This window comes from Pogoniulus pusillus, chromosome 43 (assembly GCF_015220805.1).
Source record: "Pogoniulus pusillus isolate bPogPus1 chromosome 43, bPogPus1.pri, whole genome shotgun sequence".
Taxonomy (NCBI): Eukaryota; Metazoa; Chordata; class Aves; order Piciformes; family Lybiidae; genus Pogoniulus; species Pogoniulus pusillus.
In genome coordinates, this window is record NC_087306.1 from 190,444 (window position 1) to 214,709 (window position 24,266).

The 24,266-nt window shown below is 66.8% G+C and overlaps 1 protein-coding gene across 3 annotated transcripts; it reads right to left on the reverse strand.

The window, feature by feature from the left end:
- Positions 1-46: 46 nt before the first annotated feature.
- On the reverse strand, positions 47-23,047 carry VANGL2 (VANGL planar cell polarity protein 2). Of its 3 annotated transcripts, none has more exons than XM_064175819.1 (9): positions 22,994-23,047; positions 15,522-15,633; positions 13,604-13,859; positions 12,243-12,363; positions 7,630-8,237; positions 5,854-5,990; positions 4,424-4,562; positions 3,128-3,359; positions 47-2,153 (listed from the first exon to the last, which is right to left on the reverse strand). In XM_064175819.1, the coding sequence occupies exons 3-9, from the start codon at positions 13,672-13,674 to the stop codon at positions 1,893-1,895; spliced, it is 1,569 nt and encodes a 522-aa protein (XP_064031889.1). In that variant the 5' UTR covers positions 13,675-13,859; positions 15,522-15,633; positions 22,994-23,047; the 3' UTR covers positions 47-1,892. The 3 variants fall into 3 exon arrangements, with proteins under 3 accessions (XP_064031889.1, XP_064031890.1, XP_064031888.1); XM_064175820.1 differs by having other exon boundaries at positions 4,424-4,559; positions 15,449-15,633; XM_064175818.1 differs by having other exon boundaries at positions 15,449-15,633.
- Between the last annotated feature and the right edge of the window lie 1,219 nt (positions 23,048-24,266).

Consider the following 24,266-nt stretch of genomic DNA (forward strand, 5'->3'; position numbering starts at 1 on the left):
TCCCTTCCCCTCCCCCACCCTCTCCTTCCCCTCCCCCCTCCCCCAACCCCCAACCTTGAGCCAGCTCCCAGCAGCAATGGGAAAGGGAAGTTTGAGTCCTGCAGGTCGGAAGCTGAAGGCAGTGATGCGGGGGGGGGGAGGGTGCTCAGCCCCCATCCCCCCCCCCCCACCCTCTCCCCAAAGTGGTGATTCAGCTCCAAGCAGAGAGGTCTCACCCCAGGGCTGGAGCCCAGGACCCCCTCCCCAGCAGCCCACTCTTAGTGGTACACACTGGGGGCAAGGGGGAGAGGGGCACAAGGGTGCCAGGGTCAGTGCCCAGGACCCTCTCCCCACCCCCTCATTGTTACTGGTGCATACTGGGGGGGGAGGGGGGCAGAAGGTTGCCCCCCCCTGCACTCAGCTCCTCCTTAGTGCTTAGGATGGAAGAAGCCAAAGTCAAAGCCTGAGCACTGCTGAGCCCCCCCAGCTCCCCTGGGCTGCCCCTGGGATCCCAGCCTGGCTCAGCCACAATTCCCAACCTCAGGACCCTCAGGACCCCTCCTCCTGCCCCCCCACTCCGCGCCCCCTCCCCCAACTCAGCAGGAAGATCCTGAGGGGGGGGGAGGGCAACAAAGAGGACATTTGAGAGGCAATCCAGGAGGGGTTTGTGACCCCCCCAAAGCTTCTGCAGCTGCCAGGGGAGAGCAGCACAGAGCTGCAGCCAGCACTGGCCCCTGCCTGAGACCCTCACTGAGCCCAGCCCCCCCCCAAGGACCCCTCAGTGCATTCCTCACAGCTGGCATCAGGGTCAGGATGGGACCTGAGGGGGCTTGGAGCTGGACCCTGAGGGGGCTTTGGAGCTGGACCCTGAGGGGGCTTTGGAGCTGGACCCTGAGGGGGCTCTGAAACTGGGCTCTGAGAGGGACCCTTTGAAACTGGACCCTGAAGGAGCTCTCAGGCTGGACCCTGAGGGGAATCTCTGGAGCTGGACCCTGAGGAGGAGCTCTGGAGCTGGACCCTGAGTGGGACCTCTGGAGCTGGACCCTGAGGGAGCTCTGGAGCTGGACCCTGAGGGAGCTCTGGAGCTGCTCTGCCTGCAAGCTCCAACCAGTGTGGGGCAACCCCCCCCGGGATATGCTGCTGGGGGCCATGGGTCACAGCCTGGGAGCTGAGGAACCACTGTGGGGCAGGAACCCAACGGAACCCAACCCCTTCTGCTTCCCCTGCACCCCAGCCAGGAGCTGAGGAGGAGGGAAGCTGCCTGCAGCCAGCAGCCACCCCCCGTGCCCAAGGGTGGCACCGTGCCAGGGGTGCTGGGTGCTGGGGGGGAGGTCTTCATAGCAGCCATGGGTCACACAGGGGTTTGGAAACCACTCCCTACCCCCTCCCCCCCCCCCTATCAAATATCTCCAGGGTTAAAGCCCCCAGCCCCAGGCACTGGGCAGCAGTTTAAGGCCAAGGCCTGGCAGGGAGCAGCAGCTCAGGAGGTCGCTGGGACCTGGTGCTGGAAGATGCTGGTGAGGAACATCTGCAGTTAGCCCTTGAGTGGTGGCACCAAAAACGCTGTCCCCTCCCAGGCCCTGCTGCTGGCCCCTGCCAGCTGCCACCGTCTGGGTGGGGAGGGATGCTACAAGGACCTGGGTTTCAGGGTGAGGAGGAGGAGCAGGAGGAGGAAGGGGCTCAAGTCCACCCCCAAAAGGGGCACCAAGCCGAGGCAGAGGGCAGGCGACCACAGGTGGGTGCTGCAGCTGGGGGCAAGGCTGCAGCTTCCCAGTGCCCACCACAGCTCTGCCCTCCAGCTGTGGCCTCGGGCAGGCCGCGAGGGAAGGCTGCAGAGTGGGGGGTGGGGGTGTGTGAGTGAGTCCATCCCACCCCCACGGCCCTGGGCCCCTCTCTCTCTCTCTCTCTCTGGCTCACACTGAGGTCTCCGACTGCAGCCTCATGACGAATTTGTGCGACTTGGGGTCCACGAACTCCTCGGAGAGCTTGAAGAAAGGAATCTTCTTGGTGCTGACCACCAGGCTGAAGTCCTGCCTCTTGAGCACGAAGACCACCCCCTCCTTCAGCCCACTGGTGACAGGCTCCTCGCTCACCAGCGTCCACTGCTTGGCCAACCACCGCTCCTTGTGGTACTGGATGGTGGGGCCGGGCGTCAGGTACCGCTCCAGGAAGGCCTGGAGGAGGAGGAGGAGGAGGAGGAAAAAGGATAGGAGAAGCTCAGACAAGGTTCCCCAGCAGCTCCTTGAGCTGCTCAGCAGGGCCTGACAGGGAGCTGCTGCCCAGACCCCGGGGGTTGGTGCTTGGCTGGGGCTGCATCCCTCAACTCTTCCTCCCTGCCTCAGCTGCATCCCTCCAGTCCTCCTCCCTGCCTCAGCTGCATCCCTCCAGTCCTCCTCCCTGCCTTGTTGCATCCCTCCAGTCCCCCTCCCTGCCTCAGCTGCATCCCTCCAGTCCTCCTCCCTGCCTTGTTGCATCCCTCCAGTCCTCCTCCCTGCCTCAGCTGCATCCCTCCAGTCCTCCTCCCTGCCTCAGCTGCATCCCTCCAGTCCTCCTCCCTGCCTTGTTGCATCCCTCCAGTCCCCCTCCCTGCCTCAGCTGCATCCCTCCAGTCCTCCTCCCTGCCTTGTTGCATCCCTCCAGTCCTCCTCCCTGCCTCAGCTGCATCCCTCCAGTCCTCCTCCCTGCCTTGTTGCATCCCTCCAGTCCTCCTCCCTGCCTCAGCTGCATCCCTCAACTCTTCTTCCTTGCCTCAGCTGCATCCCTCCAGTCCTCCCTGACTCAGCTGTATCCCTCCAGTCCTCCTCCCTGCCTCAGCTGCATCCCTCCAGTCCTTCTCCCTGCCTCAGCTGCATCCCTCAAACCCTCATCCCTGCCTTGGTGGGGAAGAAATCTCCCCCCACGTTCTCAAAGGCGTGGTCCAAGCTCATGGAACCACTCCTGGAGGTGCTCAAGGGCAGGATGGATGAGGCCTTGAGCAGCCTGGGCTAGGGGGAGGTTGAAGGTCATCCAGGTCCAAGCCCTCTGTGGGCAGGGAGAGCTCTGCCCATGGCAGGGGGCCTGGAACTGGGTGACCTTCAAGTTGGGCCTGGATGATCTCTCCAAGGTCCCTTCCAGCCCACTCCATGAGTCCCCCTCTCAACCCACCCACCTTGGGTGTCATGTCGTGGGTGATGCAGAACTCCAGGTGCTGCAGGATGCTCTCCATGGTGTGGTAGGGCTGCTGCTTGGTGGTCCTCAGGTACTTCTGCATGGCCCTGGCCATGGAGGCAAAGATGGCCTGAGCTGCCTCCCGTGGGTCCATGATCTCCCGTGGGTTCTTCTGGTCATCCTCCTGCAGCCTCTTGATGTGGGTGAAGGCTTCTTCCACTGCCACCACCAGCCTGTGGGGGAGGGAAGCGGTGGGAAGGCCAAAGTGCAGGCAAGAAGAGGTCTGGGGGGAGGGGGAGAGGGAGGGGGGAGCCTCCCTCTGCGCTGGCATCACCCAGCTGGGGCAGCAACCTGGCAGCCTCCCTCTGCACTGGCATCACCCATCTGGGCCACCAACCTGGCAGCCTCCCTCTTCCCTTATCTCTGCCCATCTCAGGAGCAGAGCAGCAGAAGCCACTCCTGAAGCTTCCTTCCAACCCAAACCAGTTGGGTCAACGACTTGGCAGCCTCCCTCTGCATTGGCATCACCCAGCTGGGGCAGCAACCTGGCAGCCTCCCTCTCCACTGGCATCACCCAGCTGGGGCAGCAACCTGGCAGCCTCCCTCTCCACTGGCATCACCCAGCTGGGCCACCAACCTGGCAGCCTCCCTCTGCATTGGCATCACCCAGCTGGGGCAGCAACCTGGCAGCCTCCCTCTCCACTGGCATCACCCAGCTGGGGCAGCAACCTGGCAGCCTCCCTCTGCACTGGGATCACCCAGCTGGGGCAGCAACCTGGCAGCCTCCCTCTTCCCTCAGCTCTGCCCATCTCAGGAGCGGAGCAGCAGAAGCCACTCCTGAAGCTCCCTTCCAACCCCAACCACCACCCCCCACCCCTGGGCTGCTCTTGCGCAGGCCCTGGGCAGGCTGGGGCAGCCCGGGGGGGCAGCTGGGGGCAGCCCAGGGGGGCAGCTGGGGGCAGCTGGGGGCAGCTGGGGGCAGCTGGGGGGCCGCTGGGGGCAGCTGGGGGGCAGTACCTGGCGCGGCGCTTGCGCAGGCCCTGGGCAGGCTGGGGCAGCCCGGGGGGGCAGCTGGGGGGCAGCTGTGGGGCAGCTGGGGGCAGCTGGGGGCAGCTGGGCGCAGCTGGGGGGCAGCTGGGGGCAGCTGGGGGCAGCTGGGGGCAGCTGGGGGGCTGCTGGGGGCAGCTGGGGGGCAGTACCTGGCGCGGCGCTTGCGCAGGCCCTGGGCAGGCTGGGGCAGCCCGGGGGGGCAGCTGGGGGCAGCTGGGGGCAGCTGGGGGCAGCTGGGGGGCAGTACCTGGCGCGGCGCTTGCGCAGGCGCCGCTCGTGCTCAGCCTCCTCGTAGTAGAGCTCATTGTGGCTGTTGTCCCTGCGGCGCGCGGCCGCCGCCATCACCGCCCGCGACTGGCTGCTGGAGTTGTTGGTGGAGTTCTCTGCTGGGGCACAAAGGGCTCAGCTCAGGGCCCAGGGGGCTGGCAAAGGAGGCAGGGGCTGGGGTGGGGTGGAGGCACCTTCCGAGCTCAGACAGGCTGAGCTTAGGCTGTCATTGGGTTGTGGAGTGGGGTGGGGTGGGGTGGAGGCACCTCCAAAGAGAGGAAAGGTTGAGCTTAGACTCCCCCTGAGTTATGGAGTGGGGTGGGGTGGAGGCCTCTGCTGAGGTCAGACAGGTTGAGCTTAGACTGTCATTGAGTTACGGAGTGGGGTGGGGTGGGGTGGAGGCACCTTCTGAGGTCAGACAGGTTGAGCTTAGACTGTCATTGAGTTACGGAGTGGGGTGGGGTGGGGTGGAGGCACCTTCTGAGGTCAGACAGGCTGAGGTTAGGCTCTGGGGAGTCACTGAGCTGGAGGCACCTTGCGAGGACAGAAAGGTTGGGTTTAGACTCCCCCTGAGTTATGGAGTGGGTTGGGTTGGAGGCATCTGCTGAGGTCAGAAGGGTTGAGCTTAGACTCCCCCTGAGTTATGGAGTGGGTTGGGTTGGAGGCACCTCCAAAGTTAGGGAAGGTTGAGTTTAGACTCCCACTGAGTTATAGAGAGGGTTGGAGGCACCTTCTGAGGTCAGACAGGTTGAGGTCAGACTCCAATTGAGTTACAGAGTGGGTTAGGCTGGAGGCACCTTCTGAGGTTAGGAAAGGTTGAGCTTAGACTCCCACTGAGTTATGGAGTGGGTTGGAGGCACCTTCCAAGCTCAGACAGGTTGAGGTTAGGCTCTGAGGAGTCACTGAGTTGGAGGCACCTTGCAAGGACAGAAAGGTAGAGCTCAGAGTCCAGTTCAGTTATGGAGAGGGTTGGAGGCACCTCCAAAGTTAGGAAAGGTTGAGTTTAGACTCCCCCTGAGTTATAGAGTGGGTTGGAGACACCTTCCAAACACAGACAGGCTGAGGTTAGGCTTCAGTTGGGTTATGGAAAGGGTTGAGTTGGAGTCACCTTCCAAGCTTGGAAAGGTTGAGGTCAGACTCATTGAGTGTGGAATGAGTTGGGTCAGAGGCACTTCCAAAGTTCAGAAAGGTTGAGCTTAGGCTCCAAAGCCCTTAAGAGTTCTCCTGAAGCCCTCAGAGGTCCTCCTGCAGCCCTTAAAAGTCCTCCTGAAGCCCTCTGCAGCCCCAGAGGAGCAGCTCAGGCTGCCCAGGGCCCAGCTGTGGCAATGCCATTCCAGAGGAGAAAACAGAGGGATGAGGAGGAGGAGGAGGAGGAGGAGGAGGAGGAGGAGGAGGGGGCAGGCTGCTCACCCTCTCCAAGGGAATAGACTTTGAAGCCAGACATCTTCTTGGCCAGGACAGACTTGGGCAGGTTGAGCAGGGCAGGGTTGTAGACAGGGAAGTCCTGGTAGTAGTTCTCCAGGATCCAGACAGCAGCTCGCTGGATGCTGCAGGGAGACACAGCCCGGGGGGGGGGCACGGGGAGGGGGCACAGGGAGGATGTTAGCAGCAGGTCCAGGGCTGGGGACAGGCTGAGGGAGAAGAGGGAAGGGACACAGGGACAGCTGCGGGCAGAGCTCAGCCCATGCAGGGAGAGGGGCAGGAGTGTGGGCACACAGACAGAGTGCCCCCAAATGCCACCTGGGGGAGGTGGGAAGGGAGCTCTGGAGGGCATCTCCTGCACCCCCCAACCCCTGCCCCAGCAGGGCATCCACAGCAGCTTGCCCAGGGGGCACAGTGCCCAGGGCAGGGCCTGGCAGCTCTGCACACAAGGAGGCTCCACAGCCTCTCTGGGCAGCCTGCTCCAGGCCTCAGCACCCTCACACCAAACAACTTCCTCCTCCTGCTCAGCTGGCACCTCCTGGGCTCCACTTTGTGCCCCTTGTGCCTTGCAGACCCTTGGGGCCTTCTTGGCCATGGGGGCACCCTGCTGGCTGCTGGGCACCTTGCTGTGCCCCAGCACTGCCAGCTCCTTCTCTGTGCTGCTGCTCCCCAGCCAGGTCCCCCTCTCCCCTGTCCTGCTGCAGGAGGTTGTCCCTCCCCAGGGGCAGGACCCTCCACTTGCCCTGCTTGGACCTCCTGAGTTTCCCCTCCCCAGCTCCACCCTGCCCACCCAGAACCCCACCTCACCTTCACCACCTTCCTCTCCCCACCTCCCCAGCCTGGCATTGGCACCCCCAGCCCGGGTACCTCAGGTGCCCCATGTTGTAGCAGCGGCTGGCACCATTGTCTGAGCACACCTGGCCTTCACCAGCTCCCTCTCCCCACCTCCCCAGCCCTTTCCCCTTGCCCATCGTGGCTCTGGCGCCCCCAGCTGGTAGCTGAGGTGCCCTACGTTGTAGAAGCAGCTGGCACCATCAGCTGACCCTGCTTGACCTTCACCACCTCCCTTCTCCCCCTGTCCATCTCACCCAGAACTCCACCTGACCTTCACCACCTCCCTCCCCCCCCCCCCCCCCAGACCCCCATCCCAGCCCTGGCCCCCGCAGCGGGTACCTGAGGTGCCCCACGTTGTAGCAGCAGCTGGCACCATTGGCTGAGCACACCTGACCTTCACCAGCTCCCTCTCCCCACCCCCCCAGCCTGGCCCTGGCACCCCCAGCCCATCACTGGCACCCCCGGCTCCCCCAGCGCGGGTACCTGAGGTGCCCCACGTTGTAGCAGTGGCTGGCACCATTGGCTGACTCTGCCTGACCTTCACCAGCTCCCTCTCCCCATGCCCCCAGCCCAGCCCTGGCACCCCCAGCTGGTACCTGAGGTGCCCCACGTTGTAGCAGCGGCTGGCACCATCAGCTGACTCTGCCTGACCTTCACCAGCTCCCTCTCCCCACGCCCCCAGCCCAGCCCTGGCGCCCCCAGCTGGTACCTGAGGTGCCCCACGTTGTAGCAGTGGCTGGCACCATGGGCTGGGCACACCTGACCTTCACCAGCTCCCTCTCCCCACGCCCCCAGCCCTGGCGCCCCCAGCTGGTACCTGAGGTGCCCCACGTTGTAGCAGCAGCTGGCACCATGGGCTGGGCACACCTGACCTTCACCAGCTCCCTCTCCCCACGCCCCCAGCCCAGCCCTGGCGCCCCCAGCTGGTACCTGAGGTGCCCCACGTTGTAGCAGCGGCTGGCGCCGTCGGCCGAGCGCACTGCCTTGAGGGTGAACTGCGGCTGCAGCTGGCGCAGCTCCAGCAGCACCACCGCCAGGTAGTGCACGAACAGGAGGGCGTCCACCAGCGACACGGAGTACTGCACCACGCCCTGGTAGTGCCTGTCCCGCGGGTCCAGGATGCGGACGCCGTAGAAGAGCCAATAGGAGACCACCAGCAGGAAGACCAAAGCCATCAGCAGGGCGCGGAAGACGAAGACCCGCGGGAAGGAGGCCTTGGGGCGGCGGAAGAACAGGGCCCAGCTGCCCAGCAGCAGGATCAGCAGCTTGAAGGCCACCGAGATGAAGAGCCCCTCGCAGGGCGTCCCGCAGGGCTCCAGCTCCTCCCGCCACAGCAGCTGGGGCAGCAGCAGGAAGGCCAGGGGCGTGAGGAAGGCCAGCAGCGCCAGGGCCCCCGCCAGCGAGACGCCCAGGTGCCGCCAGCAGGCCAGCTGGGCGCTGTCCTCCATGTCCTTGGCGATGCGGCTGAGGTCATCGTGCGAGATGCTGTGCTCCGACGTCCCTGTCACCACCGTGGTGGTCTCGCCCCAGTTGTCGTCCTGGGCGGGGGGCAGAGGCAGAGAGGGGTGGTCAGAGGCGGAGAGGCAGAGAGCTGCAAGGGCATAGAGCTGCAGGGCCCAGAGCCACACAGGCGGCGTTGTCCTAGAGACATAGAGCCATAGGGTGCTAGGGGAATAGAGCCATAGGGTGCTAGAGGCACAGAGCCATAGGGTGCTAGAGCCATACAGGCATCATTGTCCTAGAGACATAGAGCCACAGGGTGCTAGAGCCATGCAGGAATCATTGTCCTAGAGACATAGAGCCATAGGGTGCTAGAGGCACAGAGCCATAGGGTGCTAGAGCCATACAGGAATCATTGTCCTAGAGACATAGAGCCATAGGGTGCTAGAGCCATGCAGGAATCATTGTCCTAGAGACATAGAGCCATAGGGTGCTAGAGCCATGCAGGAATCATTGTCCTAGAGACATAGAGCCATAGGGTGCTAGAGGCACAGAGCCATAGGGTGCTAGAGCCATGCAGGAATCATTGTCCTAGAGACATAGAGCCATAGGGTGCTAGGGGAATAGAGCCATAGGGTGCTAGAGGCACAGAGCCATAGGGTGCTAGAGCCATAGGCCCCCAGAGCCATACAGGCATCATTGTCCTAGAGACATAGAGCCATAGGGTGCTAGGGGGATAGAGCCATAGGGTGCTAGAGCCATGCAGGAATCATTGTCCTAGAGACACAGAGCCATAGGGTGCATAAGCCATACAGGCATCATTGTCCTAGAGGCACAGAGCCATAGGGTGCTAGAGACATAGGCCCCCAGAGCCATACAGGCATCATTGTCCTAGAGACACAGAGCCATAGGGTGCTAGAGACATAGGCCCCCAGAGCCACACAGGCATCATTGTCCTAGAGACATAGAGCCATAGGGTGCTAGAGGCATAGGGTCCCAGAGCCATACAGGCATAGTTGTCCTAGAGCCACAGGGTCCTAAGGTCATAGGGGCATAGGTCCTAGAGCCAGAGAGCTCTACAACTGTAGACTCATGGGACTATAGAGCCAGACCCTAGAGCCATAGAGCCAAACAGCAGAGCCCAACCCCAGCTGGCCACAACCTCCTTGCAGGCAGCTGCAGGCAGCAATCAGCTCTGCCCTCAGCCTGCTCTGGGCCAGGCTGCACCCCCCCAGCTCCCTCAGCCTCTCCTCACAGGGCTGTGCCCCCTCCCCAGCCTTGCTGCCCTGCTCTGGGCACCTGCCAGCCCCTCAGCAGCTCTCTGCAATGCAGGAGCCCAGAGCTGGGCACAGCACTCCAGGGGGGGCCTGAGCAGTGCCAGCACAGGGGCACAAGAACCTCCCTGCTCCTGCTGCCCACACTGCTCCTCAGCCAGCCCAGGCTGCCCCTGGCTCTGCTGCTCAGCATGGAGGAGGAGGGAAGGGAGCTCTGGAGGGCATCTCCTGCACCCCCAACCCCTGCCCCAGCAGGGCACCCACAGCAGCTTGCCCAGGGGCACAGAGCCCAGGGCAGGGCCTGGCAGCTCTGCACACAAGGAGGCTCCACAGCCTCTCTGGGCAGCCTGCTCCAGGCCTCAGCACCCTCACACCAAACAACTTCCTCCTCCTGCTCAGCTGGCACCTCCTGGGCTCCACTTTGTGCCCCTTGTGCCTTGCAGACCCTTGGGGCCTTCTTGGCCATGGGGGCACCCTGCTGGCTGCTGGGCACCTTGCTGTGCCCCAGCACTGCCAGCTCCTTCTCTGTGCTGCTGCTCCCCAGCCAGGTCCCCCTCTCCCCTGTCCTGCTGCAGGAGGTTGTCCCTCCCCAGGGGCAGGACCCTCCACTTGCCCTCCGCTTTGTGCCCCTTGCCCCAGTCCTGAGCACCACCGACAAGAGCCTGGCACCTCCACCACACGAGGGCTGGCTCCATGTCTCTCCCATCCCCAGCACCCTGGGGGGAGCTGCTGGAATCTCAGGAACCCTCTCCCCTCCTCCAGCCCAGCCCAGCCCAGCCCAGCTCCAACATCTCCCCCTCCACCAAACCTCCAAGCCTGGCGCGCTGCCTGGCACCATCACCCCCATCCAGACGATGGCAACCTCAGCCTGGGCCGGGCTGGGGACAACAACTTGGCCCAGGAGGCTCCAGGAAGGCCTCGTTGGTGGCTCCTTGCTGTGCTCTGCACCTCTCCAGCCCCGGCAGGAGCAGCTCTGGAGGTGGGAAGCTGCCAGCTCCCAGGCAGAGCTCTCATTAGCAGGGCCAGAAGGGACATGCCCGAGCCCTACACACCCCAGGCAGCCTGGCACTGCCTCCTCCAGCCAGCACCCAGGCAGGCAGCTCCAGGCCTTGGGCACATGGAAAAGGGCAAGTGCTGGGCTTGGGAATGCCCTCTGAGACCATGCAGTCCAGCCAGCAACCCAGCACCACCCTGGGCACCAAACCCTGGGCACCAAACCCTGTCCCCAAGTGCCATGGGCCGCAGGTTGCTGGAAGCACCTCCAGGGTGGGCACTCCACCACCTCCCCCAGGCAGCCTGGGCCAGGCCCTGACCACTCTTGCATGGCAGAAATTGTTCCTCGTGGCCAGCCTGAGCCTCCTCTTGTCCTGTCTCTTGCTCCCGGGCACAAGTGCCCAGCCCCCACCCGGCTGCAGAGCCCCAGGAGGCCTCCCCTCAGCCTCCTCTTCTCCAGCCTCACGGCCCCCAGCCCCCTCAGCTGCTTTCCAGTCCTCTTCTCCAGACCCTTCCTCACCTTCCTTGCCCTTCTCTGGTCACATCTGCCACAGCCAGAGGGGTGTGGGAACAACTCAGCCCCACTGGAGGCCCTCCCAGCTAAGGGGGGAGGGAGGAAGGCACCAACACAGCCCCCATCCTCTGCCTCACCCCCACACAGCCTCCCCCGTCCCTGAGCTCCCAGTGCCCTGTGCTGCCCAACTGGGATCTCCTGCTCCCACCCCTGCAGGCGTGCAAGGGCAGCGTGGATGAGGCCTTGGGCAGACAGTGGGAGGTTGAAGCTCATCCAGTGCCAACTTGAAGATCAGCCAGTGCCAAGCCCCCTGCCATGGGCTGACCAAGGTCTCTTCCATCCTAACCCATTCCATGACCCCATGAACCCCTCCAGCATCTCCAACCCCTTCCACAGCTCAACCTCTGCCCCAGTGCCAAGCTGGCAGAACACCTGCCCCAACCCTGGCAGATGGCACCACTGGCAGGGAAGCCACCAACCTGCTGCAGCCCTCTGGGCAGAGCCCAGGGCAGGGGGGGGGTGGCACTGGCTGCCCCTCAGGGTCCCTCTCAGCCCATTCCATGCACCTCTCACCTCCCTGGCACTTTGGGACCCCCTTCCCTCCCCAGCAGCCAACTAAAGCCAAGCTGGGGAGGGTCCCCGAGGGATGGGAGTGAAGGAGGCTCCAGCAGGACCCCAGCCCGGCCGCGGGTGACCCCAGGCAGGCTGAGCCAGCAGCAGCCCAGCCACAGCTCCCAGGCGGTGCCGGCGCCGGAGGGGGGAGGATGAAAGGAGCCAGGGAGCCGCCGGCGTGGGCGGCTGGCGGCGGAGGGCAGCTGGGGATTGGCAGCCCCGAGGAGTGCCAGCGAGGGGGGTGGGGGCACGGCAGCGCTGGCACCCGGCGTCAGGGGCACGGCAGCACCTTCCCACGCCAAGCGACCCCAGTGGGCAGCCTGGCACCGGGCTGGCTGCCTGGCAGGCAGAGGGATGCGGCACAGGAGCCTCCAAGCCCTCTCTGCCGGTGCCATCCCCGCCGGGAGCCAGGCTGGGAGCTGCTCCACCTTGGCACAGAGGGACTGGAGCCCCCGAGGCTGTTTTCCAGCCCCGTGCCCACCCTGGCTGCTTCCCCCCCAGCCCCGGGGGCACCGCGGCAGGTCCCTTTCATCCGCAGCCGCCGCCTGCCCTCCCTCCCTCCCCGGCGGCGCCGAGCCGCAGCCCGGCCAAGGGCAGCCCAACCTGCTCGACCGGGGCAGGGCAGGCGTGCCCGGAGCCCCCCGCGCCCTGCCCGCCGCCCCCACCCTCAGCGGCGGGGGGCAGAGATGCCAACCCCGTGCCCGCCTCACCCTCTCGTCGCCGCGGGTGGATTCGTTGTCCAGCAGAGGCTCTCCCGGGGCTTGGATGGTCACCGACTTGTCCCCGCGGCTGCCGTCGCGGCTCTTGGAGCGGTGCCGGTCCCGGCGGTCCCTGGCAGGCAGGAGGAAGAGGAGGAGGAGGAGGGAGTGGGCTGGGTGCCCACCTCCACAGACCTGTGCCCGCCGTGCCCACCCGCACCTGCTCAGGGGCTTGGAGTGCTGCCGGGAGTCACAGAACAGGTTGGAAAGGACCTTCGAGCTCCTCCAGTGCCAACCTCCTGCCATGGGCAGGGGCACCTCCCACTGGCCCAGGTGGCTCAAGGCCTCACCCAGCCTGGCATCGAGCACCTGCAGGGAGGAGGCTGAGGAGGGACCTCGAGAGAGGGAGGCGAAGGAGAAGCCCCCACGGAGGGAGGCTGAGGAGGAGCAGAGGATGATGGAGGGGGTTGGGTTGGGAGGGATCTCCAAGTCCATCCAGTGCCAACCTCCTGCCCATGGGCAGGGAGCAGCTCCCAGCAGCCCAGGTGGCTCCAGGCTTCATCCAACCTGCCCTTGGACACCTCCGGGGGTGGGAAAAGAAGATCCCAACACTGGGAACTTGGAAATGGAGGCAGGGAGGGGATGCAGGCAGGGGGCTGGGGGGGATGCAGGCAGCAGGGATGCAGGCAGGGGGTGGGGGGGATGCAGGCAGCAGGGATGCAGGCAGCAGGGATGCAGGCAGGGGGGGGGGGGGGGTTGCAGGCAGCAGGGATGCAGGCAGGGGGCCGGGGGGGGATGCAGGCAGCAGGGATGCAGGCAGGGGGTGGGGGGGATGCAGGCAGCAGGGATGCAGGCAGGGGGCCGGGGGGGGATGCAGGCAGCAGGGATGCAGGCAGGGGGTGGGGGGGCATGCAGGCAGGGGGTGGGGGGGATGCAGGCAGCAGGGATGCAGGCAGGGGGTGGGGGGGCATGCAGGCAGGGGGTGGGGGGGATGCAGGCAGCAGGGATGCAGGCAGCAGGGATGCAGGCAGGGGGCTGGGGGGGGATGCAGGCAGCAGGGATGCAGGCAGGGGGCTGGGGGGGGATGCAGGCAGCAGGGATGCAGGCAGGGGGCCGGGGGGGGATGCAGGCAGCAGGGATGCAGGCAGGGGGGGGGGGGGGATGCAGGCAGCAGGGATGCAGGCAGCACGGATGCAGGCAGGGGGTGGGGGGCATGCAGGCAGGGGGTGGGGGGGATGCAGGCAGCAGGGATGCAGGCAGCAGGGGGCTGGGCGGGTGTGGCACTAGGCCCTGGCAGGGGTCCCCGCGCTGAGGGCAGGGGAGGCTGCAGCGCCGCCTGCAGGCCCCGGCGGGCAGTGCCAGGCTGCCCTCACCTGTGCTTGCGGGAGCCGCGGGAGTGCCCGGACTTGTAGGAGTAGCCTGAGTACTGCGACTCATTGTCCATGGTGTGGCAGTGCCCAGCCCTGCGCCGCTCCTTGCCCCTGCCCGGCCCTGGCACGGCTGCCAGGGCCTCCTTCAGAGGAGGCTTCTTCAGGCCCAAGGGCACCTTCAGGAAGTCGACTGTCACCCGGAGGGACTCTATTTTGATGTCCTGGCAGGGCTCTTCTCAGGAGAAAACAGCTGAGCCACCTGTGGGGGGAGGCAATGCCAGGGCACAGCGTTGGCATCTGGGCAGCAGCCCCCAGGAGCTCCCAGATGCCCTCGGCCACCACCCAGCCCATCCCTGCTGGCAAAGCAGGACAAGGCTTGAGCAGAGGATTTGGGGCAGCTGGGAGCTGGCAGTGCCCACCGTGGTGGGGGGGGGGACAGCAGCACAGCTCTGCTGTTCCATGGGGCTGTGGTGCCCACATCCTGCCCACCAGCAGCTCCTCTTTGCTTGGGGAGGACTTTCAGCTTAGCCCCAGGATGGTGAATTTAATGGGCAAAAGAGTGCCCAGGGTGGGAGAGGGTAAAAAACCCCAATGAGCAGAGCCAGGAGTGAATAATTTGGGTGCAGGCAAAGACCCAGGGCCCAGCTGGCATCTGCCTGGGCACGTTCTCCACCATGGAGATCTTCACACCCAAGGGAGAGGATCTCAGCAGCTCCCAGCTCCTCCAGCTCCTCTCTCCTGGCACCAACCCGAGATGGGCAGAGCTGAGGGAAGAGGGAGGCTGACAAGTTGCTGACCCAGCTGGGTGATGCCAATCCTTGGAGCCACCATAGGTGATTGGCATCACCCAGCTGGGTCAGCCCAGGAGCATGCAGGAAGTGGCTGGGAGCAGGTCTGGGGCCCCCAGGTTGTTACCAGCCAAGCCCAAGTGCCAGGATTGTCACTCCCAAGAGCCTGCTGAGGGGGGCTGGGGGTGCTGCTGGCATGGGCAAGGGAGGTCCCAGCTGGGCAGCAGAAGGCACTGAGCTTGAGGGCTGCTGGGGGTCATCCCCGGGGGGTTTGGGCACCTCCAAGCTGCCTGCAGCTCAGGGCTGGGGTTGGAGCTGGTTTGTGATGCCAGCAGGGATGGGACCTGGAGCCACCAGGTGCTGCCAGCTCCAGGCTGGGCAATGCTGGAGCCCTTCAGAGGGGTCCTTGCAGACCCAAGGGTGGGGGCTGGGGGCGGGGGAGGGCTTGCTGCAGGCATCAGACATCACCCAGAGCCCTGCAGCCCCTTCCCAGCAGCTGACAGTGGGGTGGGGGCGGGCTGCAGCCTGGTACAACCACGCTGGGTGCCCAGGGAGATGCCATCTGGACCAAAGCAACCCCAAAAACATCCTCTGGCTTCTTCTGCCAGGCCTGAAACCGGGGGGGGGGGGGGGAGGTGGGGGGGGAGCTGAGCTGGGGCCGAGGAGGAGAAAAGGAGTGAGGAGGGGGTGGGGGGGTGGGGGGTGGCCTTTTGTCCCAGCTGCTGGATGCTCCCACATGGATCACTATGGAAACAGAAGCCCCCCCCCCAGCCGCCCCCCCCCCCCCCCACGCTGGTTGTCTAGGAGATGGCACCGGGGCCAGGAGCTCGTCCCAGCAGCCCCAGCGAGGGATGGGGGAAGGGGGCTGGGAAAGAAAGGACCCCCCTGTGCGTGTGTGTCTGTGCCCCCCCCCCGGCCAGCCCCCTCCTTCCTGCGGGGCTTTGTCTGGGCGCTGGGATCAGGTTTCCAGCAGAACAATGCCCGCGGCCAGCAGCGGCTGCTGCCCAGCCTGGGCCACCGACACCCCCGAGGCTGAGGCTGGCAGCCAAGAGGGACTCACCAGCTGGGCACCGCGGGAGCGTGGGGCGAGGTGGGCACAGGTGGTGGCTGCTGTCCCCCGTCCCGGCGCTCACCGAGGCGCTTGGGGCATCCTGAGCCATCCAGGTGGTGCCAGCTGCTGGCTGCTGCTGCTGCTGGGAGGTGCCCTCACGGGGTGGGTGGCCAGGCTGGGGGTCCACGCTGGAGCTGGGGGAGGGGAGAGAAGGAAGAGAGGAGGAAGTGAGGAGCTGGGAATGCCCTCGGGCACTGCCAGCCGAAGTTGTCATTCACCCTGCAGGGCATCAGCCCCAGGAGAGCTCCTTGCAGGGCCTTGCCTCCTGGTGCCCACCCACGAGGGGTGGTGGGCGAGGGGAGGAAGAGGCTTTGCACCAGGGGCACCCCAGGCTCGGCTCCAGCCGGGGAGGCTCTTCCCATCCTGCTCCTACCAAGCAGCCCTCCCGGTGGTGGAGGTCTGTGGCACACAACCCCCCCCCAGCTGCCCACCTCTGCCAGCTGCCTTTGGCCACCAAGCAGCCACCCTGCAGCTCCTCCCATGCCAGGGCAGCAGCGGTGCCAGCAGCAGATCTCGGGGGCAAGAAAGGGCTCTGGGTTTAAGGCAGCAGGGTGGGGAGAGCAGGCAGGCAGCAGCGGGCAGGGAGGTGGAGAAGCTGCAAAGGGAAGCCTGGAAAAGAGATCCCCCAGGAGCAGCTTCAGCTTCACCTTCCCAAGCCCAGCCGGGAGCAGGCAGGGGCTGGGAGCAGGCAGGCAGGGGCTGGGAGCAGGCAGGGGCCGGGAGCAGGCAGGCAGGGGCCGGGAGCAGGCAGGGGCCGGGAGCAGGCAGGCAGGGGCCGGGAGCAGGCAGGCAGGGGCCGGGAGCAGGCAGGGAGGGGCCGGGAGCAGGCAGGGAGGGGCTGGGAGCAGGCAGGCAGGGAGGGGCTGGGAGCAGGCAGGGGCTGGGAGCAGGCAGGGGCTGGGAGCAGGCAGGCAGGGAGGGGCTGGGAGCAGGCAGGCAGGGGCCGGGAGCAGGGAGGGGCTGGGAGCAGGCAGGGGCTGGGAGCAGGCAGGGGCTGGGAGCAGGCAGGCAGGGGCTGGGAGCAGGCAGGCAGGGAGGGGCTGGGAGCAGGCAGGCAGGGGCCGGCAGCAGGCAGGGGCTGGGAGCAGGCAGGGGCTGGGAGCAGGCAGGCAGGGGCTGGGAGCAGGCAGGCAGGCAGGGGCTGGGAGCAGGCAGGGGCCGGGAGCAGGCAGGGGCCGGGAGCAGGCAGGCAGGGGCCGGGAGCAGGCAGGCAGGGGCCGGGAGCAGGCAGGCAGGGGCCGGGAGCAGGCAGGGAGGGGCCGGGAGCAGGCAGGGAGGGGCTGGGAGCAGGCAGGCAGGGAGGGGCTGGGAGCAGGCAGGGGCTGGGAGCAGGCAGGGGCTGGGAGCAGGCAGGCAGGGAGGGGCTGGGAGCAGGCAGGCAGGGGCCGGGAGCAGGGAGGGGCTGGGAGCAGGCAGGGGCTGGGAGCAGGCAGGGGCTGGGAGCAGGCAGGCAGGGGCTGGGAGCAGGCAGGCAGGGAGGGGCTGGGAGCAGGCAGGCAGGGGCCGGCAGCAGGCAGGGGCTGGGAGCAGGCAGGCAGGGGCTGGGAGCAGGCAGGCAGGAAGGGGCTGGGAGCAGGCAGGCAGGGGCTGGGAGCAGGCAGGGGCTGGGAGCAGGCAGGCAGGGGCTGGGAGCAGGCAGGCAGGGGCTGGGAGCAGGCAGGCAGGCAGGGGCTGGGAGCAGGCAGGGGCTGGGAGCAGGCAGGGGCTGGGAGCAGGCAGGCAGGGGCCGGCAGCAGGCAGGGGCTGGGAGCAGGCAGGCAGGCAGGGGCTGGGAGCAGGCAGGCAGGCAGGGGCTGGGAGCAGGCAGGCAGGCAGGGGCTGGGAGCAGGCAGGGGCTGGGAGCAGGCAGGCAGGGGCTGGGAGCAGGCAGGCAGGGGCTGGGAGCAGGCAGGCAGGCAGGGGCTGGGAGCAGGCAGGCAGGGGCTGGGAGCAGGCAGGGGCTGGGAGCAGGCAGGCAGGGGCTGGGAGCAGGCAGGCAGGGGCTGGGAGCAGGCAGGGGCTGGGAGCAGGCAGGGGCTGGGAGCAGGCAGGGGCTGGGAGCAGGCAGCCGCCGCCAGCCGCATGCAAAGGAGCAGGAAAGGCTCCGGCGGTAGCAGGGAGGGTGAGTAAGAGCAGAGCAAACTGCCCCCGGGGCAGCAGCAGAGGATTTGCCACCTCAAGTCCAGACTGGAAGGGCTCTGGAGCTGCTGCGGGAGCACAGCAGAGGGCTTCAAAGCAGCTGGAGCTGGAGCTGGAGCTTTGGGGCGCTCAGGGAACCGCAGAGACAAAGCAGCTTTGGCATTCAAATGCCCAGGAGAAGGCATCCAAGAGGGCTGAGATGAGAGAGAGCTTCCTGGCTCCAAGCAGGCTCCAGGTCCCATGGGGAGGTTCTCTCCTCCCAGCCCCAGCCAAGGAGGCTCAGTCCCAACCAAGGAGGCTCAGCCCCACCCAAGGAGGCTCAGCACCAGCAGGGCAGGAGGCTCAGCACCAGCCAAGGAGGCTCAGCCCCAGCAGGGCAGGAGGCTCAGCCCCAACCAAGGAGGCTCAGCCCCAGACAAGGAGGCTCAGCACCAGCCAAGGAGGCTCAGCCCCAGCCAAGGAGGCTCAGCCCCAACCAAGGAGGCTCAGCACCAGCCAAGGAGGCTCAGCACCAGCCAAGGAGGCTCAGCCCTGACCTGTGCTGCTGTCCCCTGGCCCAGGCAGCACCAAAACCTCTGTGCTGGGGAGAGCTCAGCTCTGAGCCAAGGGCAGAGGCCTCAAGCACTGAGCCACCTGCAGGAGGTTGGCACTGAGGCATCTGCATCCCAGCCAGGGTCCAAGTGCCCCCACGGCAGGGCTTGGGAACTGGCACCGTGGGGCTGGGCCAGCTCTGGGAGGGGGTTGTGACCCCACCAGTGGCTTCCCACCACGAGGGGAAGCATCAGCATGGGCACATCTGGGCAGCTGTTCCCCTCCTGGGAGCAACAGCATCCAGGCAAGTGGGAGACTGAGTCGTGGGGCAGGCCAGGGGGGGCCTCGGGGTCCAGGACCCCCTCTGTGTGGCTCAGAGTTGGTGTCAGAGCCACCTGGGCTGGAGGAGACCTTCAGGGTCAGGCAGGCCAAGGCTGGGGCTCAGCCATGGCCCTCAGCACACAGCTCCAGGGGTGGGCACCTCCCTGGGCAGCCTGTGCCAGCCTTGCAGAACCCTTCCAGGGGAGAAGTTTCTTCTCATGCCCAACCTGAACCTGCCCTGGGACAACCTGAGGCCATCTGCCCTTGCCCTGCTCCTTGGCACCAGAGCCCAACCCCCACCTGGCTGCAGCCTCCTCTCAGGCAGCTGCAGAGCCCCAGGAGGTCTCCCCTCAGCCTCACCACCCTCAGCTGCTCCTCTCCCAGACCCCTGCCCACCTTCCCTGCCCTTCCCTGTGCCCTCTCCACCCCTCAACATCCTCCTGGCACTAAAGAGCCCAACCCTGACCCCAAGCTTCCAGCTGTGCCCTCCCCAGTGCCCAGCCCAGGGGTACAATCCCTGCCCTGCTCCTGCTGACCCAAGCCAGGCTGCTGGTGCCCTTCTTGGCCAGCTGGGCACAGCCTGGCTCATCCCTAACCACTGGCACCAACCCTCCCCCCCCTCCCCAGAGACCCCTTCCCACACTGCCCATTCTCCTCACCCCATCCCCCCAGTGAGCCCGGGAAGGAGAAGCTGGCAGCAGGGCACCGCCCATGCCAGGGCACTGCCCATGCCAGGGCACAGCAGCACCAGGCTGGGGGGGGATGCCCACGGTGGGGACCCAGCTTGGGAACCGGAGGCAGCTCCCGGCGCATTCTCTTGCTTGGCCTCACCACCCCCACGCCTTGTTGGCTCCACACAATAGCTGCGTCCCTGCCCAGCCACCACCACGCTCCCCTGCTGCCCCCCCGCCCCCCCAGACAGCAGGAGGTGGCAAGGGGGGGGTTGGGCACAAGCACACAGAGGGGCCCGGAGCTGTGCCTCACATCCATGCCCAGCGGAGGTGGCCAGCAGCAGGAGCTGGGTGCCAGTGGGGGGGCACCGAGGGTGCTGCTCGGGGGGGGGGGGGTGGGGAGACCCCCAGGGGGCAGCTGGGGGGGGTCGAAGCAGATTCTTCACTTCCAGCTCTGCTCAGGCACCAAGCAAGCAGCTGGGGGCAGAGCTGGAGGCAATCTGCTGCCCTCCCCCCCCCCTCCCACCTCATCCCCCCCCCAGGTTGGATCCAACAAGCTCCCAGCAGCTGCCTCAAGCCTGGAGGGGTTCAAGGGCAGAGTGGATGAGGCCTTGGGCTGCCAGGGCTGGTGGGAGCTTGAAGCTCGTCCAGTGCCAACCTGAAGATCACCCAGTGCCAGGCCCAGGCTTTGCCCATGGCAGGGAGCTTGGCACTGGCTGATCTCCAAGGTCCCTTCCAACCCAACCCACTCCATCAACCCCTCAAGCACCTCCAACCCCTTCCACAGCTCAACCTTCCCCCTCCCCACCCACCCAGTGCCAAGCTGCCCCCAACCCTGGCAGATGGCACCGCTGGCAGGGAAGCCACCAACCTGCAGCCCCTCTTTGGGTCGTTGGCAACCTCCAGGCAGCTCCAGAGGGAGCAGGGAAAAGCCTCCAGGGGAAGCTTGGATGCAAAAGGTCCTGCCCCGGGGGGGTCTCATCCTGCCCTCCCTCAGCCTCAGGAGGTTTCAGATCCCTTCCAAGCTGCCAGCTCCAATTAGGATCACCCCAAGGACTGTGCCAGTGCCCACCCCAAGGACTGTGCCAATGCCCACAGGAGGCTCCAGGCCCCTTTGACCCCACTCAGCTTCCTCCAGTGGGGATGTCCTACTGTGGGGCCATGGCATAAACCTCCCCCCCCCCCCCCCCCCCATCCAGCATTCCCATCCCACGGAGGGTCCAAGGGACCTCGTTGGGATCTACAACCCCAAAAAGATCCCAAAGGATTCCTCTCCCCCCCCCCCCCAGCAGGGATGTGGACGAGGAGGGGCCTGGATTTGCCATGCAGACCTGGGGGCACCAAAGGCTCAGGGTGCCCAGCACCCACCCCTGTGCCCTCACAGCCTCACCCCCTCCAGCCTGAGCCTCTGGGAGGCAAGAGGCAGCTTCACCTTCACCTGTGCCACCCCTGCTGCTGGGTGCCCACCCCCAGTGCCCAGCACATCCCCAGTGCCACAGCTGCTGCCCAAACCACAGCTCCCTGTGCCCACTGCCTCCTGCTTGGTGGCATCTCCAGGTGGGATGCTGGCATGAAGTGCCAAAGCTGCTGCCAGCCTGGGGCACAGGGTGGCTCTCTGGTGCCCACCAGCAGGCAGCAGTGGCACAGGGTCCACACCCCTGGCCTGGGCTGCTGCTCCTCGATGGTCACTTCTCAGCCCAGGGCACAACACAGCAGCAGCTCTGCTCCAGCTGCCCCAGGCTCAGACCCTGCTCGGTGCCACCAGCACTGCCCACGTCCTGGGCAGGGAATGGAATGCAGCTGAGGTGCCCACCTCCCCCCCCCCCCGCCTGGAGGTGGGACCCTCTTTGAGTCCTGCAAGGGGCAAGGTGCCCACCTTCAGCCACCCATTGTGGTGCCAAGGGGGGGCGGGGGCAGGCTCATGGCACATCACAGAATGGTTTTGATGGGAAAAGACCTCCAGGAGCAAACCCAACCTGGATGCAACTGCACCGAGGCTGGTCCTGAGCCATGGCACTCAGCACCACACCTGCACGGCTCTGAGACCCCTCCTGGGATGGGCACTCAGCCTCCCCTCCTGGGATGGGCACTCAGCCACCCATCCTGGGATGGGCACTCAGCCACCCCTCCAGGGATGGGCACTCAGACACCCCTCCTGGGATGGGCACTCAGACACCCCCCCAGGGATGGGCACTCAGACACCCCCCCAGGGATGGGCACTCAGCCACCCCCCAGGGATGGGCACTCAGCCACCCATCCTGGGATGGGCACTCAGCCACCCCTCCTGGGATGGGCACTCAGCCACCCCTCCTGGGCAGCCTGGGCCAGGCCTGGGAACTCTTTCAGCTCCTTCTGCTGCCCAACCTGAGCCTGCCCTGGGGCAGTTAAACACCTCTGGAGGGCACAAAGCCCTGCGGTGGGATCCAGCTTTGGAGGCTGGTGCCATGATGCCCACCCAGCTGGGCACTCACAGCCTGCCAGGGGAGGGCAGGGAGTGCCTGGTCCGATCCCAGGCCCCTTCCCAAGCATCCCAACTGGACAATAAACCCACAAAGCCTCTGCCAGCCTTGGAGCTGCTTCGGGGGCAGGGGCTGCACCCCCCCTGCCCCCCAACCCATGCCAGCCTCACTGTGTGCCAGCTGGGGAAAACAAGAACCCACACCTGGGCCCTGGAGCCGGCTGAAGGGACCCCAGGGGCAGCACTGCGGTGCCCTCCCCCCCCAAGCCCTGTGCTCACCCTTGGGCTTGTGCCTTCGGGATGCCCATGGGGGGTCCACGACCTTCAACCACCCCCCCCGGGTACCAGCAGCAGTGGTAAGGGCATGAGGCCGAGGTGCCCCCCATGGGGGGCTGGCATCTGCCTCAGGATGCCCCCCCCGGGGCCCGGCGCTGTGCCCAGCACCATCCCGAGCTGCTGGGGTCAAGCAAGAGCTGTCCCCAGGGGCTGCTGGAGAGGAGCTCCGATTGGGTTCTCCTCCCCCCCCCCACTGCTATTAGAGCAAAGCCCTGGGGGGGGACTCCAGCCCCAGCGCCCTCCCCCCCCCCAGGGCATCCAACCTCTCGCCCCAGACGGAGCAGCAGGGACCAGGGCTGGGAACTCCCTCTCTGCCTCCAGGCTCTGTGCCAGGCTTGGGACCAAGATAAACCGGATCAGAATCCGGATGGGTCTCTTCCCACCCCCCCTCTTCCCACCCTCCCCCCCCCCCAAAACATAACGCAGGTGCTGGAGGGGTTGGGCTGGGGGTGAAGGTGATGCAGGTCCCGGAGCAGCAACTCTGCACCTCCCTCACCCTGCAGAGCAAGCACCCAGCCCTGTGCCAGTGGGCACCCGGGGGGTGTCCTGCCCTACAGCTGTGTCTGTGTCCCCCCCATAGGTGCCCACCCCGCGGGGCACAGGCGGGGAGGAGCCCCTTGCAGCCCCCCCCCCCCGCAGAGCTGGGCACAAAGAGCAGTGAGGCCAATGGGGGGTGATGGGGGGGGGGGGGGGGGTTGCTGCCTGCAGCCTAACCGGTACCAACCCCCCCCCAGCAGCGCACCCACCGCGGACCGCCGAAGCCATCAGGGGGCTCGGGGGGGGGCACACTCCTGACCCCCACCCCCCCCGGCGGGGAACACCATTCCCTAAGGCACCATCCACAGACCCCATCCCTGGCTTGCACTTCCCCCAACCCCCCCCCAGGACGGACAATCAGCGCCCCCCCCGCAGCCCCCCCCAGCACCGCTGCCCTGCGCCCCCCGGGGCCGCCGCCTGGCTGCGGGCCCAGGCCAGTCCCCGGCTCCGGCAGGCCCTTCCCGCGGGCAGCCCCCCCAGGACCACCCCCGCCCCCCCCCCAGCGGCTGTGCCCCCACTCACCATGGCAGCCACACCTTTGTCCGTCTGCTGCCGGCCGTATCCCGCCCCCCCCCCCACCCTCCCCCCGAGAGCTTTCCCTTCCCCGGCACCAAAACCCCAGGACCGCGGCGGCGGCGGCGGCGGAGGGGGAGGAGGAGGAGGAGGAGAAGGAGGAGGAGGAGGAGGAGGAAGAGGCGGAGGAAATCCTGAATCCCAGCGGAGCAGCTTCCCCCCCCCCCCCCCGCTCCCCACCTCCAGCCCCGCCGGTGCCGACCCCCGCCCAGCCCAGCCCAGGCTCTCCGCGGCCGCTTCGCCCCCACCCCCTGCCCATTGTCTGCGCTCGGCGCTGCGGGGCCATTGTCTGGGCACCGAGGGGGGGGCACAGGCACAGGGACCCCTGCCCCGGCTGCCCTCCCTGCGAGCGCCGAGGGGTTCCCGGGAGGGGGAGGGGGTCTGAGTTTGGGGTCTTGCGGAGATCCTGGCCCCAGGGGGAGTCTTACCTGGGGGGGGGGGACACGACACTGGCCTGGGGGTGTCCTGATCCCGGGGGAAATCCTGACTCCTGGGGGGGGTCGCTTGGACTCAGAGGGGTCCTCCCCGGGGGTGTCCAGTCCAGAGGGATTCTGTCCCGGGGGGGCTTGGCTTGGGGTGTCCTGACGCAGGGCAGGGGGAGATCCGCACCCGGGGCGGGGGGGGGGACGGACGGGGGAAGGGTCTCGACTCAGAAGGCTCCCACCCGAGTGTGCCCCACCCCAGCGCGAGCTCATCAGGGTGGGGGTCATGCCCCAAGAGGGTCCCGTCCGGGGGTGTCCTGCCCTAGGAGGGTCCAAGATGGGGCTGGGGGGGGGTACCACCTTAAGAGGTCCTCTCAACCCGGTCGGGTCCTGCCCGGTCGGGTCCTGCCCCAGGGAGGGTCTCACCCGGTGAGGTGTCCTGTCCCGGGGGTGTCGTGCCCCAGGAGGGTCCCCGGGAGGGGGTCCTGTGTCCCCCCCCCCATCCTTGACCTGCAGCCAGGACCATTGGGATAAGGATGGTGGTGACGATGGGGGGGGAGTGGCCCCCAACCTCTGGGGGCTGGCTCGGGTTGGGGGCAGAGTTAGGCCCCCCCCCCCCAAAAGTGCCCCCCTGCACGTGCGTGTCAGCATGGCCAGGCTGGGGTCGGCGCCTCCAAGAACGAGCCTTGGGCCTGGCCCATTGCGGGGGGGGGACGCTCGGCGCTGTGGGGCCGCAGCGGGACACGCAGTGGGGCCCACGGGACGGAGCCTGCGCTCCCGCGGCCTCCCCGCGCTCCGCG

Bases quoted from the DNA above. Each gene is read 5' to 3' on its own strand.
- VANGL2 (XM_064175819.1), bottom strand. From the start codon at position 13,674: ATGGACAATGAGTCGCAGTACTCAGGCTACTCCTACAAGTCCGGGCAC. The intron at 3,360-4,423 runs GTACTGCCCCCC...CCTCCCCCACAG, and splicing joins CTGCGCAAGCGCCGCGCCAG to GCTGGTGGTGGCAGTGGAAG. The intron at 2,154-3,127 runs GTGGGTGGGTTG...CTCCTCCTCCAG, and splicing joins CCCACGACATGACACCCAAG to GCCTTCCTGGAGCGGTACCT.